This window comes from Phaethon lepturus, unplaced genomic scaffold, assembly GCF_000687285.1.
Source record: "Phaethon lepturus isolate BGI_N335 unplaced genomic scaffold, ASM68728v1 scaffold1552, whole genome shotgun sequence".
Taxonomy (NCBI): domain Eukaryota; kingdom Metazoa; phylum Chordata; class Aves; order Phaethontiformes; family Phaethontidae; genus Phaethon; species Phaethon lepturus.
The window spans coordinates 46885-67866 of record NW_010521081.1 but is presented as its reverse complement, the minus strand read 5'-3'; the positions used below and the strand labels follow the sequence as shown (position 1 = coordinate 67866).

General features: G+C 35.6%; 1 protein-coding gene across 1 annotated transcript; it reads right to left on the bottom strand.

The window, feature by feature from the left end:
- Window positions 1-4876: 4876 nt before the first annotated feature.
- LOC104616386 (neurobeachin-like) lies at window positions 4877-17242 on the bottom strand (the record flags this gene model as incomplete). Its single annotated transcript, XM_010281382.1, has 5 exons — window positions 17237-17242; window positions 16944-17175; window positions 10532-10632; window positions 10188-10283; window positions 4877-4998 (listed from the first exon to the last, which is right to left on the bottom strand). Coding segments are annotated over exons 1-5 (557 nt in total), but the record flags the coding sequence as incomplete, so codon positions are not given.
- Between the last annotated feature and the right edge of the window lie 3740 nt (window positions 17243-20982).

Genomic DNA, 20982 nt, shown 5'->3' with positions numbered 1-20982 from the left:
AAAAAAAAAAAAGAATGGCTCTTGAAGAAATGACTACACCTTTAAAATTTTTCCCTTCTCTACTCACCCCACCCTGCCCTGCCCAGTTACACAGCTGATTCTGTCACCGTTATGATCAAACTGGACTGTTCCTGAAATTTTAAACACTGAATTTTCCTTACATGTCTAACTTCCTGGAGTTCAGCATATGAAGACAAGAAAGCAATGAAATAATGAAAAAAACGTTCCTTTCTTAGCAGGACTCTTCTCTTCATATTGGAATAGAATGAATGATTTTCTAAGCATGACGCTTAGCCAAGATTTTACTTTTTTTTTGCCCAAATGAATTAACATTTTAACACAACAGTAGTTGAGAAACTAAGAACTCAAATATGTTCTCTGTTTACCTCAACATTATAATATACAGATTATGTTAATCTTCATATTTTATTTCTTGCCAAAGTAGGCTAGGACTGGTCTCTAGGATACTGCACAGAAATTCTCTTACCAATTACCTACACATGTAGAACTTGCCACATCCAAAGATGAAATGCACAGAGACAAGAAGAACAGTACTGTCAACACCCATATGGTTTTATGAGCCTTTAACTACCTCCCATAGCAGCTGGTATACAATTGTACTACAGATCGTTCATAAAGCCCTTATGTTTTATTTCAGCCAGTTTCTCAAAGCAGCTACTGGATATTATTACACTTCAATAGCATTCTTCTATCCACTGGTGAAACTGTTTAGTGATTCCAGTTTCTTTAGCTTAGGATTTTAGAAGCAATTTAACATATGATCAAAGTACTGAGATTAAGAAGATACTAATTCATTCTTGCCTGAAGAAAAAAAAAGGTTTCTTTTCTACTAACTTTGGAATTCCATTACGTGCTTTTGCAACTGTTCTGCATTATCTCTATTATTATTAGCTGTAGAGAAGGACTGAAAAGTCTAGACAGCTTGCTTTGTGGGTTTTTTGTTTTTGGTGTTTTTTCTTGTCCCTACATCAGTAAAAATAAAACTTAGAATGCTCTTGCAGATGTTTTAGCCATTCTTCCATTAAATGGCTGTGGAAGCACTTGCATGTTTTAAGGACAAAAAGCAACAATTATGACAATCCAGCCTGAGTTCACTGTAGATGATACAAAATTGGAAGGAATGGTTGATATACCAGATAAGTGTGCAGTCATTAAAAGGAATCCTAGCAGGCTGGAGAAACAGGCCAACAAGAACCTCGTTAAAATCAACAAAGGTAAGTGTGAAGTCCTGCCCCTGAGGAGGAACTGCCCCAAGCACCAGTATATGCTGGGTACTGACCAGCTGGAAATCAGCTTTGCAGAAAGGGACCTGGTGGTCTGTGTGGACAGTAAATTGACCATGAGCCAGTGATGTGCCCCGGTGGCAAAGGCAGCCAATGGTATCCTGGGCTGCGTTAGGAAAAGCATTGCCAGCAGGTTGAGGGAGGTGATCCTTCCCCTGTCCTCAACACTGCAGAGACCACATCTGGAGTATTGTGTACAGTTCTAGGTTGCACAGTGCAAGAAAGACATGGACATAACAGACAAGAGTCCAGCAAAGGGCCACAAAGATGACGGAGTGACACATGAGAAGAGGCTGATATATAGGACTGTATAGCCTGGAGAAGAGAAGATGTGTATAAATACCTGTTGGGTGGGGAGTAAAGAGCACTGAGCCAGAGACCTCCCAGTGATATCCACTGAAAGGACAAGATGCAACGGACACAAACTGAAATTTATGAACTTTTTCATTGTGAATGTGGTCAAAGACTGATACAAGTTTCCTGGTGAGGTTGTGATGTCTCCATTTGAGTAGAAATTGAAAAAAAAAAACTTGACTGGAGAAGGTACTGAGGAACCTGTTTCGGTGTCGTGGTTTAACGTGGTTAACTGTGTCAACAGTTTCTCATCCCAAATACAAAACATGACCTCACACCAGCTTCTGTGAAGAAAACCAGCTCTATCCTGGCTGAAACCAGGACATTTAGCTTACATTGCTTTCAGCACCTCTGCTTCAAATCAGAGTCCTCTCTGAAGCTGTGAATGCTGCAAAGTTATTGCTTTTAAAATAAAGACTGTTTAAAAGACGGATGACTTTTAAGAAGAAACTATAAGGAAAGAGTTAATCTATATGACACATTTTTCACTTAGTTAAACAGAAAAACGTAACACATTGAAAGAAAACAAATCTTTGCTTTGGTATCTTCCTCTTGGTGGTGGCTGTGTATGACTCAACCTTTCATGTGTCAAAGTCTAAAATCTGCATAAAGAAGTTTAGATGGATGATTTAGTTTGAATATTTTTCCTCATTTTAATTATTAATTACAGCTTGGTTTAAGCCACTATATAAAAATGACAAGTATTTGCATTGTTCATAATTTCCTTCTGAGGTTGGCATATTCAGTTCCTCTTCGGTGTATTACATGCTCATTACATTTACACAGACTCGGCTTTGGCATTTGATTTCTGTAAGACTGACTTCTTTCTGTGGCTCATAGGAAGCACTTGCAAAGTTCCTCCTTATTAGTCACAGAAGTTTTATTTCCCACTTTTGATAAATATTCTCCTTTTACATATAATCCATAACAAGAGGCAACGTAAGAAAGTGAAATGCTGAACTATGATTAAAGATTTGTGCATGCAAGAGTGTAGGTGTGAGATAACGAGTCATTCCTTCAGCACGGATATGCCCAAAGATTACTAGAAGAGTCTATTCATGCGGCAAAATAGCTATGCTTACTAGAGAGGTTAACCTTCATGTGCTACAATAAGAGAGCTGAAACTCCATGTGTTTTGGAGCTATACTTCCTCCCCAGGTTTCTAAACTGCAACAACAAAATACAGAAGACATTATTTTGGCATGTTCTGGGTTATGAAAACAGAAAAAAACATGAAAACAAAGATAAGCATACATCAACCATGGGGAAGGATAAACTCTTTATTCTAATCAATATAGTACTTACTATAGATAAATCATACTGTCAGTGGATATTTTTAAGCAAACATGGAAATGTTAAGGTTGTAGCTAATAAGAAGTATGCTCATAAAAAATATTCTTTAGAGTATAATGTGAAGGTGAGAGCTAGAATTCTTTTGAAGGAAGAAATTCATGTTTCTTTGATAACTCAAAGTGCAGCTTTGTGGGGTTTATTCACTGACACGTTTAAAAACAAACACTCTAATTAAGGAAAAATCTGTTTATTAAAGAAAGACAGATGTCTGAGTATACGTGGCAACTGTTCTAAGCTATACCACTTCTTTGTAGCAAAGTGAATATAGGCTATGTTTTTGGAGAAAAGGTCTAAATCAATATACTTAAAAATGGACCTAGAAGTAAATTCCCCGACGCAGACAAATACAAAGTATCCACAAATATTCAGGAAAGCTGAACACATGGAGGATTTTAAACTATTTAGTGCAAAAAATATGCTAAAAAGAACACTCAAATAACCGGCCTAAAGGTCTTTCTACACTGCTAACCCTAAGAAAAGCATCATACACCATGGCTGTGCAGTTTTGGGGTATGTTTTTCCTGTTCTGAGGCAGTAACAAATTCTCAAACCAAATATACCTCCTAAAGTTGCCAATTCTAAAACATAAATTCTGTCTGGGAAACAAATGATCATATTAAATTCCTGTATGCATGTTCAATCCTATAATTGCATTTGTTACTGGCCTTGACAGATTGAAAAATAAATAAAATATAGATCATACTAATAAACATAGCTACAGCCAACAGCTTGAAAAAATCTCCACGGCAAAATAACTATAGCACTTAGGAGAAAATGGACACATGGAAAAGTGTTATCCCAGATGGCAATTTAGAGAAAATGTATTAATTTTTTTCTTCAGAATAAACCTAAATTATTTTAATGTATATTTGTTACATAAAAATATGAATTATTTTGGTTTTCCAAGTAAATACACAGTAAGATTTTTATGTATTAATAGGGCAAGTACCTTCCTGAGACCACATCTACTGGTCCTCTCCTCAGCTGACTACTGAAAACTTCTGCTCTTTAGCCTACATGGAATGACTGCACAGTGAGAAATGTTACTTTTGGTTACTTCCCTCCTTGTGCTACTCCTGTATTCATGAGGTGATAAAATTTCACAGATCTTGTTTATGTCCAATCCTCATCTGTCTGCACAGCTGATATACGGTTTTTAAGAATATGAGAAAAGGTAAGCAGCATGTCCTGACACAACAGAAGGTTGCTTATTTTCCACATTCCTTTTTCCTTCAGCTAAGATAACTATAGTTGAGCAGATATATGATTAATATCTGAAATGAAAAAATGTTTTCATGATTTACCAACAGAATAAACATTTTTACATTTCTATCATAATTCCTATTTTTATCACAACATCAAACCAAAGTAAACTAAAATTGTTTCTTCTGCAATTAATCTATCAGGAACTGTAGCGTCCCTTTTTGGGAACAGGTGATCAATGAGTCATTTCTATACTTACAGACCTACTTTCTATTACCTCTAGCTAATGTGCAAACAGTGTGCTCCGAGTACAACATATTTGTTTTATAGTACTGACATCAGCTGAGAATCTTAAACACCAAACAGAAAATTTAACAACATTCTCAGTTTACAGCTCTAAAAAATAATATATTTTAATATTGCTAAAGCAATGACCAGATATTATGGTTTCTCTACAAGGCACAATATCTTGCATGCATGGGTTTACAAATTGCAAAGCAAAAAGGACAGATGACTTTTTAAGAGTTTGTACACAGTGTGAAGCAATTAAAATCTGTAGGTATTTGGAGAAAAAAAAAGCATGTCAGAAAATAAAAACAAAGAGAAAAATTATTATTAGGAAGCCAAAACAAACCATAACTGCAGCATTATAAGTTACTTACCAATAGAGATAGGGTTTGTCCTTATCTACATTGATATTATTTAGTGGATCCATACGAAACCAGGTGTTAAGAGTAAACCCATTTTGATAAGGCCACTTAGCAATAGGAGGCAATGCAATTGCCTGGGGGTGAAGAAAGAAAAAAGAAGAAAACAGCAAGTCAAAACCTAAATTTTTTGAGAAGTATTGTTAAATGGAATGCCTTTCTAAAATCCTGTCATTCTAGATCTGCAGACCTAATCTAACCTTCAGATATTGAAGAAGAATATAAAAAAAGCCTTCAAATAGTGCTTTTGAATAAATGCACTAGTTTTCCATCTGGCTTAATTAATTACATAAATTATACCAATAGAGGACATGAAATTAAATTTGTGAATGGGCAAAATTAAGAGAAAAAAAGAGAAAAAACACTTCTGCAGAAATTAAACTATAAATTCAGCTTTCATATAAACTCAGCTTTCAGTAAGTATTCACCTCATCAATAGACCTAAACATTAAGATCAAATTCACCTCAACATATAGTACAATAGAGATTCGCTGTTAAAACTACAGTATAAAAAAAGTTTGTTCTCTTAGATGTAAGAGCACTATGAGGTTTTTTCCTACAAACAGAAGGGAAGACATTGAAATTCCCTATTCTCAGTTAAATAAATTCATAGTAAGGCATGGCCTGGGAAGAAATTTCATTTTTCAGTAGTTTATTTTTATGAGCTGAGAATGATGAAGAGGTTCCAGAGAACTCTTTATCCCTGGGTAAGGCTCTAAATACCTGAACCAACTTTGAAGTTAGGCACACTTTAGGAAGGAAATCTGACAAGTGGAACTTCAGCGGTCACTTACTAAATAAGTTTTTTCTATGATACCACTAAAAGATGAAATATTTTCCCCACTCAGTAGGATGGCTATACACAAAATGAAGTAATTAAAAAAAAAAAATTAAATGCTTGCAATAATTTAGAGATTACTGCTGTAGGCATTCATTACAATAAATTCTTTGTCCCTCCATCAGACAAAATATAGAATGTCTTACACAAAAGTAGTTAAGAAATAATACCTTTAATATTGCTTCTTGAAATAAGTTATGTATGAATGCAAAGCAGAAGAAAATAATTTTCTGAACAGAATCACAGAATCAAATAATCATAGGCTACATCGTGTTTGGAAGGGACCTTTAAAGGTCATCTAGTCCAACTCCCCTGCAATGACCAGGGACATCTTCAACTAGATCAGGTTGCTCAGAGCCCCGTCCAACCTGACCTTGAATGTTTCCAGGGATGGAGCATCTACCATTTCTCTGGGCAACCTGTGCCACTGGTTCACCACCCTCATTGTGAAAAATTTCTGCCTTAGACCTAGTATAAATCTACCCTCTTTGAGTTTAAAACAGTTACCCCTTGTCCTATTGCAACAAGCCCTGCTAAAAAGTCTCTCCCCATCTTTCTTGTAAGCCCCCTTTTAGTACTGGCAGGCTGCAATAAGGTCTCCCTGGAGCCTTCTCTTCTCCAGGATGAACAACCCCAACTCTCTCAGTCTTTCTTCATTGGAGAGGTGTTCCATCCCTCGGATCATTTTTGTGGCCCTCCTCTGAACCCGATCCAACAGCTCCATGCCTTTCTTGTGCTGAGGGCTCCAGAGTTGGATGCAGTACTCCAGGTGGGGTCTCAGCAGGGTGGAGTAGAGGGGCAGAATTACCTCTCTCAGCCTGCTGGCCATGCTGCTTTGGATGCAGCCCAGGATACGCTCGCCTTTGGCTCCAGTCTGGCTTTTTATCCACCAGTACCCCCAAGTCCTTCTCAGCAGTGTTGCTCTCAATCCCTTCATCCCCCAGCCTGTATTGATACCGGGGGTTGCCCTGACCCAGGTGCAGGACCCTGCCCTTGGCCTTGTTGAACCTCATGAGGTTCACAACAGGCCCATTCCTCAAGCTTGTCCAGGTCCCTCTGGATGGCATCCCGTCCCTCAGGCACGTCAGCCGCACCACACAGCTTGGTGTCATCTGCAAACTTGCTGAGGGTGCACTCAATCCCACTATGTCGCTGATGAAGATATTAAACAGTACTGGACCCATTACAGACCCCTGAGGGACACTGCTCATCACCAATCTCCACCTGGACACTGAGCCATTGACCACTACCCTCTGGATGTCACCATCCAACCAATTCCTCGTCCACCCAACAGTCCACCCATCAAATCCCTCTTTCTCTAATTTAGAGAGAAGGATGTTGTGGGGGACCATGTCAAAGGCCTTACAGAAGTCCAGATAGACGACATCAGTAGCTCTTCCCTTGTCAACTATATTTATGGAAATAACTATAGCATGCTATTTCTATCTGTTTTTGACAATTTTCAGCTTCAGTAAGATAATTTAAGCTCTTACTTCAGTTTAAAATATTAAAGTCTAGTTAACTAGTCCTTGTACTGATGGTGTGTTCTTATCAAAGCTACTACTGATAGTGAATGAGCACTGGCACAGGTTGCCCAGTTTGCAGAGTCTCCATCCTTGGAGATGCTCAAAAGCCATCTGAACATGGTCCTGGGCAGCACTGCTTTAGGTGGCCCTGCTTCAGCACAGGGATGTTGGCCAAGATGACCTCCATAGGTCCCTTCCAACCTCTACCCTTCTGCGATTCTGTGTGATACTTATTAGTCACGGTTGGAAATACTTTTTCAGGAGCGCTCAAATCTTGTACTGCCCGGGTTCATACAGAAGACTACAAAGAATTGTAGCAAATTCATTTATTGGTTAAAATGAGAACAGACATGAGTCTGGGCAATACAGTCACAATAACTACACTAAGACTCTATGCCAATGTAGTCAATTAGGTAAAAAAATGTACAGAGTGGGGCTGACTTCATTATTTTTATATGCAAGGCAATTGCTGAAAAGAGTTTTGAACAGACATGAGTCTGGGCAATACAGTCACAATAACTACACTAAGACTCTATGCCAATGTAGTCAATTAAGTAAAAAAATGTACAGAGTGGGGCTGACCACTATTTTTATATGCAAGGCAATTGCTGAAGAGTTTTAAGAGCAGAGAAATAGGTAATTAAGAAAGACAGGGAACTCACAGTACATTTTATAATCAGATATAGCAACATGCTCAGATTATGCTCTTATTTAGCTATACAAAAGAAATAACATCAATTCTGCTACTAACCTCGTACCAACTGCACAGTACAAAATGTTTCAAGGAACTCCTTTGGGATATCAATCCCGCCTGCTGAGAGAGAGTTTCCTGCTTGAAACAGGAAAAATTGCTGCTTGATGACAAATAGGAACAACACCTGGGAATACTATCATCATCACAAGATGTCTTCCTAATGGAGTGACTAATGTACTACTTACAGAGACTGGCAGAGATGTAACATGGTACTGGGAAGAGCCCTTCAGTTGGGATAGTGAAGCAGATCTCAGCAGATTATCAGACTGATTCAGCAGACTCTTGGCTGACTGAACTCAGGCTGATTCAGCTGACTCTTTCATACTACCCCTTAAGTCTTGGTTATACAAGGAGCACGCACCCAGCTTTAAAGAGGGTCAGTGTGATATTTATCATGCCAGGTAAACATTATGCTGTTTCTCTGTCTGATGTCATCACTGTGCATCACACCATAAACCTGAACTCTGTGCTACTAAACTAGGTCCTGTGCATTCTCTTCCTTCTAATGAAGCGCTTCGTTATTTGGGTCATTTTATAAGTAATCGCCCTTGGTCCACTTCAAAGGATGATTCCTCTCCAGAACTTCATAGTGTAAATCAACATGCATTGCTCAAGAAATGTAAATTTGAAACTCATATTTCTTGATTTACAGGTGCACAGTCAATGATGAGTGGTATGTGAAACAAGATCCTAACCAAGAAAAGAGAAATGCCTATTGTGCATTTCAATCAAGAAACTTCATGCCCCTGTAAAACCGTCAGTACTGAGAAGTTAACTTAATATGATTTCCAATAATTGATGCATCTCTTTGGACAGGGAGGAATATTTGAAATTCCTCCCCCGCAAAACTTTTTTTTTAAGTTCTAATACAAAATTAAATTTGAGAGAGACATTTCATCAGGGTTTGCCTCTGAAGCCCAGAAATGTCAAAGCAGTATGTGTCATTCTAGACATTCATATTCTGTAACAGCCGTCTTGATGCTGCATGTACTTTTAAGAGATGTTAACTGTGGTTTTAGTTTAGCAGTAGCAAATTAAACCCTCTCTTTCACAACTCAGTAATTAATTCCTTACACTATCTGCCCCATGCATTTTGCTGACACATCTGTTTGTGCAGCTGAATATCAAACACGATCAGGGAAGTGATCTAGCCAAAAATAATCCAGGTGAAAAACAGCTGTTTTCAGCCAGATTATTTTCCTGGTGCAATATATGACACCAACAGCTGTATTCACAAAGAAGAGGAGGTGGTGGTTTATGCTTGAAGAAATATCAGTGCTATTGAGGAAATCACAGAATCACACAGAATCACTAGGTTGGAAAGGACCTTCAAGATCATCAAGTCCAAAATACAAGTAGTACAGCCCAAGAGAAGCTCCTACCATCCCCTCCTGCACTGGCATGAAAAGACAGGGATCCCAGGATTATTTCCCCATACAAGATTCCAAATTCTACCATAAGCATATACTATTCCATACCAGAATGCAACTGAAACTCAAATCTGGATTTCTCATTTTTAAGCATTTGTATTTATTATATTAATAATCTTATTTATAAATCTGTATACAATCTTCGAATTTATTTGTAGGTTTTGCTGAATGTACATGCAATGAATGGAAGAGGGAATATCCATTTGAGAAGGTTTAGAAAGGGATACAATTTCATCGTCAGAAGTTATCTCACAAAGTAAAGCCAAAAGAAGATTGAGTCTGAATCACTGTCTTGAGGGAATGGAAAGGAAACAGCTGATGGAGTTCAGAGAAAAAGAAAAAGATATAATAAAATTTGTGACTAAGCTGTCACTGTAAACTGTGATGACACACACAAGCTCATCCTATACTTTCCTCAAGCCTCTGCTTTATATAATATTAATTACATTATTAAAATAAAATAATACTGTTCTTTGGAATTTTCAGTTTTCACTTCTGTGTTCATTTCCCCACACAAAAACCTGCTATTTGACATTCCAACCTCACAAGTGCAACTTCTCAACACTACAACTACCTTGCAAACCTATGGAAGGCTACTCAATCATGTACTTTCCCTCTCATTTCCTTTTTAAGAATTTCCAAAAGCAAATGAACAGAAATGCAAATAAGGAGCAATTTGTTTATTCCTCAAGTTGTAGTATTTTGTGCGAAAACTTACTGCAGCACTACAGCCTGGGAAGTTGAAAAAGGTATCGGGCCCATGTCTCTGTGGCATCTGATTAAGGACTGATAACAGCTTAACCGCATGTCTCGGCTGTGAAAACAAGAAAATTGCACAAAAGTCAATACAACCATTTTTGTACTCTCTAGGCTACAACGGAAACTGGACAGTTTTCAAACAACGCAGCAAATTAACTCTAAAGTAATTAGCAAAAATACTTCATAAACATATGTTCAATCAACATGAAAAAAAAAAATCAAGTTTATATGTCCCAGGAGACAATTTATGTTAACTTCAGGCTCTAATGGAATGACACAATGCTTTATTTGATCACAGCTTACCCAGATTCCATTTTCGCCTCGAAGCATGCTGAACAAAAGCTTCAGTTCTTTGACAGTGATGCTGTAGCTGGCAAGAACCCCCAACATATCAACTAGAAGATCTTCAAAGGAAAATAAAGTTATTCTGAACTCTGAATTTCATTGTTTTGACAAAACTGAAAAAGTTAATACCTTTAAAAGTAAGTGTATTCACAAATTCTAAAAATCACTTAGCTGCCCTAAATATTTTAAAAAGGATTTTATATTCTCATTGTTCTAATTATTTTTAAAGTAAATCTATGTACGCAGTTTTAGAATTTGCATCACACTTTGAACAAAGTATCTATTAAATTTATGAAGAATTAATTCTTCCTAATTCACTACATACATCATACATCATGAACTTCTTGCTTGCTCCTTTCTGTTACATACTTTTGGGTAATAGTTTCTTCATTCCTCTGAAGTTAGCATTTTTTGAAAAACATTCTGACCTAAAAGATACTTGACATTATTCTTTAACTTACGCACAGCATATTATACTGAGAATTCGTATGGTTCCCACAGTTTTGCTACAGTGATAATGCTTCCAATTTTTAACAGAATGAAAGGCCAGGAAAACAAACAAAAAACCCCACCAAAGAACCTCAAAAATATCATAGTAAAAAACCAATAAAAGACCACAATAAAAAGAAGTGATCAAAATTGCTAATGAATTTATATAATACAGCTTTCATTAAAACATCTCAAAATTAATAAACTTTTAAAGGAGTAGCATTAGATAGCCTGCCTTTCAGAGAATAACAGGTTTAAAATTACTGCTAGTGCTTAGATCTTTATTTTAAAACACAGAATTTAATTTTAAGGATTTGTTAGCTCGTGGGATGCTGGACCTCGCCTTATACTCCAAACTTTCTTCTGGAATAAAACACACAACTAAGAATTACTGTTTCCTCTAACAGGAGGAAAAACAATTTGCTCATCTTCAAAGATGTGGCATAAGAAATTTAATTCAGAGATCAAGCAGTGAAGCACAGAATTTTCAGAACAAAAAAGCTATGGCAAAATAGAACTAGCATTAACAAACTTTTTCAGTCTGCTCAACAATAAGAAAATTCACCCCATAAAATTTGTAGAAAACATGAATAAGCTTATATCTTATTTGCAGGACTTACATGCTCTCCTTGTTCATTAGTGAAAGGATGACTCTTACAGGCGCTGACAAAAAGTGGTCTTAAAAAGCATCCATCCTTTTAAAGGATATTTCACATTGATATTTTGTTTCTAAATCAAATTTTCTCTCTGAAAATCCCTACGTATGTGGTTTTGAGTAAAAACATCAGTATCTATTTAACTTGTTCCACCATGAAACCAACCTCTCCTCCTCAGTAAGCAAAAGGCATGTGTGAAGAATGAAACATCATTTAATTTACAGGAGACATAGTAAGGTGTTCAGTGAGGGGAAATAGCATGTCAGGAAAGGCAAAAGAAAAACACTGTAACTTGCAGACATTTTCACCTTAAGATCTGAATATATTCCTAATGTTCAAGTATGGACTATTTTTTCCCCTCTTTCTTTAAAGGAAGAGTTTATTTAACCTTCCCTTTAAAATTAGTGCCACATTATATTTCTGACAGAATTTCTTAAGATAAAGCAAAATAAAGCTAAGAAAACTAAAACCCTTTGTCTTTTACGATAGCGAATTCTATGACTCAGCTTCTCCTCTAGTACCTAGAAGCATCTGCCCCTTCACTGTGTAGTCCCCAGCCTGCAATGTGAAGCTGGCAGTGATTGCACATATTGTACGTGATCAGAAACTGAGAACAGTAACACACTGAAAACTCAAGAAGAGAAATCAGCACAAGTGAATACCAATCTTTGAGAATTATTTTGTAGTCTTAGCTTGGTTTTTAGATAGAGCTATTTCATATTTTGCTTCCTTTCAGAGAAAAAGCGTTGTGTAGAAGCAAAGTTGTTTGGTGAAAATCAGAACATCATTAAAAAAAATCTTCTAACAGAGATGACAAAAGTATAAATTAACACAGTCAAACACAGAAATGATTGGCAGGTTTTTAAAATTACTGATTATGTGCTGCTTTGTTTTACTTTTATAGCCCTGTACTACCTTATGGCACAGAAAATTTCTTATTTCTACTGAAGACGTTGATAATCCACAGGCATTAGAAATATTTATGTATAAATAAAGAATAAAACATTGATGGAGAGAAATAAATGTAAGCTCCCTAATAACGTAACTCTGGGTGAAACAAAAACCTGAAAGACTGAAGCCCAATAGGTAACAAGTAAAGGTAAAGCAAAGAACATCTGTGGAAATCAAAGCACTTAATGCTACTTTAAAAAATTGCTGAAAAACACCTCTAAAGAAGGTTCATTTCTTGTTTCAATATAACAAGGGGGACTATATTACATAGCTTTATTCATAATTATTAGAAATCTCATATAAAAGAGTCAGTCCAAATCTGGTTTACAAATCTTAATAATCCACTCAACTATAAATGGACAAAGGTCACAAAACATACTACAATTGGTTCTTTTTAATGTTTCCTTCATGTTTCTATATTAAATAAGATCACCTATATAACTGGTACCTATGATCTCATTTCAGAAACAAGATTGTGTAAAATAATATTAAGTCCAGAAGGAGAAAACCAGCACTGTTTCTCATTTTTAATGCACTTCTAGAATGCACTAAATGCAACAGTTTTATTTCAGTTAATTGCACCTTCTGACTACTTTCATACTAAGCCATTTATATATGAGCTATAAATTAACCAGAAACCTTGAAGGAATGCTTCATTCCATCACTTACCATGAAGACACAACATTAAAAGAGCCTGCCTGTCTTTTAAGTAACAACAAGCATATATCAAAATGAAGGGGTTGGCATTAACTTTAGAAGACATATTAAACAGCATTGGAAATGCAACTTTGGGAAAACTACCCTTATGCCTCCTTAACCTTTTAATAACAGACAGCCATGAAATTGTGAATTTTAACTCTGTTGGTGAAGTATACTAATTTCTACACGTCTGCAGTAGAGAATGGGGTAGTTCTGAATTTTTTCTTATGGAACCAGTTGAAAGAGAAATGCTTGGTAACAGCCCATTAATGACAGAGCAGTCAAAACCTGACGTTTTTGCTTAAAAACTAGGAAGTGTTTCAGTGCTTAGAGAATTCGGTTCCAGGAATTCCAGAATAATTACCTACAGCATCACAACAGAACAGTGGGAAATAAACTGGGGCTCAAGGGAGACATATCCACTCTGTACAAGTTCAGGCTCCTTTCTCATCCACCATTCATTCAGACTTCTCTGAAGGTACTACAGACACAGTAGCCCAAAGAATCTCTCAGAGCAGACAAACTGCTTTACTACTCAACCCTTGGAAATAGAGAACTGTAAAAAGTGAATCCCTCACGGAAGATCCTGTGCAGCTATTAAAAAAAAAAGTGCCAATCACCTGTGCAAATATTTTAGTAATCTTTTCCCCTTAACCATTGATAAAATGGCTGACCATCCCCTATCTTAGTACAACAGATTATCACGGTACAAAGATGACTTCTGACAGGTGATGCTTCTGGAAGGCAAATCGGAATACAAGTGGCAGTGATCCCATTTGGATTGTAATTGTGGCTTTCAAGGTCAAGATTTTATTCTTGATCACAGAATCTGCAAAATCTCAAGAGGTGAGGTACTTAAAGTGCTGAGAAGCCTCATGAATTTGACAGTCTTTTTTTTAATTTAAATTTTTAATTTAAACAGACAGGTAAGTTCTCACTGCAAAAGACTGGGTACATATTTATTTGTTGTTGTCTTTCATAAAGCCGGAGAAGAGTGGCTTCAGACTTAAACTTGTGCTGAAAGCATGCTGTCAGAACATAAAACAGGTATTATGCCTATCTTGTCTATTTAAACCTTATCTAGGTCTAATCACAGCACTTCACAAAGGAACAAGGGAGATGACCTAAAAAAACCCAAACAACTCCCAAAACAAACAAATAAAAGCCCAGGAAAACTGTACCCTTTACAGATGATAAAAGCCAATCGCAAAGCATTGGTCTGACAGTATTAGCAGCTGCTTTGGGAAGAAAGTGGTACTGACTTCCTAGGAGTAAGCACTAACACAGCTCTTGTTCAAAACAGCCTCCCTGAATGTTAAAAATAATTTTGCCACAAAATTTCTTACTTTGTTCTCTGGGCTTAGAAAGTTCATAGAAATATTTGGGGCAAAGCAGTTCTACAGTCATCTGGTGTCAATTATGACCTCAACATCAGCACAGCAGATTAGGGAACGCAGATACTGCATTAATTGTTACTTATTTTGTCATCAAGTGCCTACCATTGAGCTACTTATTACATGACCATATTTATTACTTCTAACTTATTACCAGCATTATTGCCATTTAAAAAAAGGTGGTGAGGCGTTTGCAGAAATCAAGAGATAAAAGCAAATCAATGAATTTGCTTCTTCCATGTCTTTGGCAGAAAAATTCTCAAAAACCTCCACATTCTCATCTATTTACAGTTAATCAAAGACCCTACAAAGTGTGATCCTGTTAAATCCCAGCTCATGATATATAGAAGACCATTCAGAAAATTTTATATGCATTGGAGAGCTAAAATGCCATCAGAATTGTTATTTTCAGCTTTGATTTTAAATATGTGCTCTCTTCATCCAAAAGCTAGCTTACTGATGTTTTTTCTGCAGAAGGTCTCTTCTGAAGTACTGTGTGACCACTCTTGGAAAAAGATTAATGGGGTAGAGGCTCCATTAATTTTTTTATTAATGTACTACCCCTGGCTTATATTAATAGTTGTAAATTCAGAGTGATTTTTCAATTTCCAAATGCTCCTGGAAGCCAGATCCTATACTCTTGATTTCTGACTTCTACAATGAGCTAAGCATTTTTAAAAATTTCCCTCTAATGGGGACATCAGTACAGTTATATATGCCACATACAGAAGTAATATTTAGGGGAGCTCAAATGGGACAAATTTTATTGATATGATTACTGATGTAAGCACATTATCTCCATGAGTGAAACCCTGAAAAACTTCAAGATTGAAATGTTTGTTTTCATCAACTAATGTCTTCTATTTAACATGGAATAAAACAATATCTTTGGCCTTATACTACTCTGACATATTTACAAGTCCTGCAAAACAAATCATATTTGTTGAAAACCGTTGGTTTGTGAATCTATTGACCTGTTATACTTCAGTCTGAATCTCTCAGTACAATATTTAGCATAAGACTTCTAGTGTTAGCATTTACACATACATTTCTAATCAACAAGGTGTTCGCTAAGACTTGCTTTGAAATACAGAATGCAGTTTTTTCAAATACTTAATATTACAGATACCTTTATACTGAAAAAAATCCAAGGACCAAAACATTCCTGAATAATCCATTTCTCATGTTGCTATTATCCTCCTCTTGTTTCTGGTCTGAAATCCCTGGTAGTTTTGTGAAACACACAAAATCTACATATTTGTCAGGAATCAGATCATCAACTAAAATCTTGGAATTATGGAAGACAAAATTCTTTCAAAATTGCCTCACAATTTAAGTATGCTAGTATCAGTTCCAAATTATATTAAAATTAAGAACTACTTTCACACTGAATTGAAAAAAACTGATTGGCTTAAGTTTCTCCCCAGGAAAAATAAGGAGTAGTTACATACTAACCATAGGTAGCTCTCAGCTGCCATATTTAAATGTGACAACCAAACCTACTCCACTAACCAAGTAATTCAGGATGACAATATGTACCCTACTACTGAGAAGACGTAATATGGAATAACATAAACTCCTTCAAAAGTACTCTGAAAACCTTAGCTGTGCAACAACTTCATCACTTATTTTCAGTAAGTGAACAAAGTATGCTATTTTTTTAATGCTGTAAAAAATTATGGAACATTAAAAACCACAAGTAAAAAAAAAAAAGGAGATATTATAGGGAGCACAGCTATACATTATGAAATGGTTGTTTAATATAATCCAAATGTCCAGCTATGAATAATTTCTGATATGCTGTCAGATGTAGGTTATGTTTAAAGTGGATCATAATAACAATTCTAACACCTGAAAAATTCAGAATTATCAATGCACTTAGAAACTAAAATATTACCTAGACAGTTAAGAAGTCTATCATGTACTGTTCTTAATTATGTTCAAAATTGGATAACATTATCTTCTTAGATTAATTAACAGACAGTTCTTTTAAACAACTTATCTACATATAAGAATATATATTTGTCAGTTTTCTGAAATTGAAAAAAAAGTATTTCTGACTTAATAACAGTACTAATCAAAATATCACTTTAAGGAAAAACCAAGACACCCCAAACCCTTCCATAATCACAACATGTTGACAGTTCAAGGATGCAATAATTATCAGTTGGCAATTTATACCTGCAATCATGTCGTCCACAGTACTCATCTTCAGCAGTACCTGTTCAATTAAGCCAACTTCCGTGCTAGTCTGTAAATTACGGACACTTTTACGTAGAATTGCTGTGAACATACTCCAGATTTCTGCTTGGCACGTTACATCACAGTGCTCCAAAAGCTCTGACATGCACGTAATGCTCTCTGCATCCTGGATTATAAAGTTCATCTCTAGATCAAATTCGCCACCAACCAGCTACAAAAGAAAAGAACAGCAGCATTACAATGTGAAATACATAGTTTAGTGTCTTTCATACCTTCATTGTGACCAACACTGAATATGTTTTGCATGATGAGAGAAGTAACTTTGATAGAAAAACTCACAGCTATGGTCCATAAGACAGCAGTTTAACAATCATGATATGCAAAACATAGCTTGTACAAAATATACACAGCAATGTCATAAAGTACTACCTTCAATTTTGTCACAGTGCTGAATACAATACTTTCATAAAATAACATCAAAAGATATTTCAAATATTCCTTCCAATAAAGTAATTGAAATGGTAGCCTGGCCCAGAGAGATGTAGTGCAGAAGCTGCAGAACCTGAAAACCTAGAAAGAGGCTTTCCTACAGTTGTCTGAATAGATATTTTCTACTCAGAAATAAAAACACACTGAAAATAACTTATCTATGTTTTCTTCTGATATAAGCCAGCATTTGCCCTTAGTTACGTGTTTGCAAGACCTTACTGCCTTTTCCATTGTACCACCCAAATAGTCATGCAGTCATGCTCAGAAAAAGAATCAGTGATCTGCTCTGGACCAACACAGCACATGGAAAACTTGCTTAATTATACCACAGATCAGTTCATCATGTGCCCAAAGAAATCTAATGCTGGTGCAAGGGAGAGATAGCACTGGGAGAGGAAGAAACATTCAGATGAAAAGTGATTTAACAACAGTACTGATTAAATTACAGCCTAAATTATCTACCCAGATACTTGCAAAATGCTATCCAAAGTCCTGAGCTCCAATTAAATAGCACAACTACCAGGCACAGGGGAAAAAAAGAAAAAGTAGCAAAAATTTGCAAAAGACACAGTCAAGACCAAGTATATCTTAAGGAATGGAATTCACCAATTGCAATAATTCACTTGCATAACTTAAAAAAGATGAACTCAAAACACCTTATAGAACTGAATATGAAACTTAGTTTAAAAAAACAATCCCCTTTTAATGACAGAAACATTGATTTTGAAGAAAGCAAAGCCTGACTCTTATGCATCCTACTTTATCCTAGTAACCTTGAAGAATTTTGAAAGTACCAATGTTAAATACAGTAACTGCAAATACATTACCTAATTCAGGAAGGCAAAAGAACAGAATAAATGAATTCTAAAATAATTTTAAGACATTCTTTTCTGTTTGTTTCAGGAAATTATATAATTAAAATTGCAATAATATGTTTCGAATTAAAGATATTCAAAGAATTGTTCTAAGTCTATAATTTCAACAGTCACTTTTAATAGAAGGCTATTTCATAACCTATGTAAAAGCCGTTGGTATTGCCTTCAAATTAATCTCCAAACAAGAAGCAAGCTGAAATACTACGCAAACTTTTTTTGATGGTTAAACCTGTCCAAATATTCAAAGTCTTCTTTTAGACCCAATCTTCAGATAGAATTAATACAACTAAGCAAGAACCAGCTTTGGCTTCTACTCTAATTCATACTTTTCATCTACTTACAAATTACTTTTTCTCTATCAAGTAATCGCTAATAAGCCATTTATAATTTTCTAACATAAAAGCTTCTAATATACTGAATATATAAACCAACCACCTCCTTAGTTCTGCTGAGATATTTAATTACATTCAAATAAAACTAATATCCTAATTATGATTAGAATTTTAGTTTAGAACTTGTGACTGCATATCATATATTTGCATATCTGGTAAACACTTAAAGTGTACCAAGGGCAGACAATAAAACTTTGAAAATTAGAAGCACAGTATTTCTACGGTCATTCTTTAGAATCATGAAATAGATTTACAGAGGAAAACACCACACTTCTCAAGAAACCCAGGTGGAGTTTCTATTTATGAAAATAGCAGCAACTGGTACACACTTCACCAGCAATCTGGGTTGCTGTTTCTTCAGATATCTCCACCTGGACGAGCCTCTCTAAGACTGTTAAAAACATACAGAGATAAAACAGGCACCTGTAGAAGACATTCAATTAAACTCTCTTAGTGCTTATGCTAAGATGAAAAAAAGCACCTTCTGGAAGTGTCTACTTCTTTCCATTTCTTTCCATGCAGGAAATCTAGGATGAGAAATTGTATTTGTAGAGTCTCCATCCTTGGATACATTCAAAAGCCACCTGGACATAGACCTGGATAACCAGTTCTGGTTGGCCCCACTTGTGCAGGAGGGTTGAATCAGGGAACCTCCAGAGATCTCTTCCAACCTCAAAAATTCTATGATAATATTTAGATATACAACTTTCAGATATCTAATTTAGGTGAGATAAATCCCACCATTTGTTTTTGATAACAGATGGACCCAAAACACAAAAAAACTAGTAATACCTCAGTTGGAATGCAGAGGTTCAATATAGACCGATCCCCCTTTCCTCAAACACTATTCATTGTAAAATTCTTGCTAATACAAACTAATAAACAGACATAAAATGGTCAAAAAAGACTTAAATAATTCATAGCAGACCAAAATAATTTGAAATGTATTTGCTTGCTACTGTAAATTAAAAGACTGAAATAGAGCTCACTGTATCAGGCTGAAGTCATGGGATGTTTCAGTACTATTAACAACAAGTTGTCTGTGTATATATAACACCTCAGTAAATCTGCATCAAACAATACACCGAATGTTAATAAAGTTTGTTTTATGGAGAATTTTCTACTGGTCTGTGGACTGTCCAGTAGGTATTACAATTATTTTACTTGTCCATTTGGCAGCAAGATATTTATAGTCCATCAGAGTGTCTGCTTATTTCACTAAAGAAAACATCAAAATGTACCTGATTTGACCTTAACTGAAGTTTAAGCATATTTCACCCACTAAAAATTATCACAATTATGATTAAAATCAACTTCCTCAATAAAGGAAACAAATTAATGAACTAATTAATGGTGATGGCAAAAATTTAAGAAGGTAGGGAGAGGGTTAATTTTTTTAAGTAGTCAAAAAATCAACAAAAATTAAAAATATGAACAGTTATGAAAACAAAGTCTAAGACTACAAGGAAAATCCAAACAAAAATGAAGTAAGTATAGAAATAAATGACCATGGTTAAATTATGTTCAAGAAATAATATAAAGCAACCATGTCTACTTTAAAACATTAAAAAATAAAATATAATTCAGCCAAAACATGAAGTACAGTCACTACAAAAAAAAAAGCATTCTCTAACATTTCTGCACCTGTATTTCCCAAGCAAAAGACAGTAGATAAAGAGGAATAACCAGTCAGTCAGTCTTCACAACAGAGGGTTGTTATAAGCAGAGAACCACACTGATAATAAGCTGGTAACAAATGCGGATACTAATAAAAGGACAAAGTCTGCTTAAGAGACAAAAATCATTAAATGCAGTTAAATAACACCAACTACAGGGAGCTACAAAGATTTTTCTGATATCAAGTGGCCGGGCAACAACATATGAGTTCAAAGTTAGTAAATGCAAAGTAATACCACGTTATTATAATTTTATCCTTATGTACAAAACAACAGGCTCTCAAATATGCTATTATTAGCCATAAAAGGGATCTTGTAGTCCCTCTGGATACTACTTTAAATAACTACACCACATTAAAAACTGTCAGTAGGCAATTGTAAAAATTAATCATGAATTTGCAACTTTATAACTTGAGTACAATTCTGGATGCGATACCACACACACAAAAGTTAAATGATACTGCCATACAGTAGGTTATATTTAATAACATGTGGAAGACTTCTGTAGTAATACACATTTCAGCTAGAGTACAATACGAACACTAAGATAGAAATCCCTGCGGGAGCCAATATACCATACCAAGAA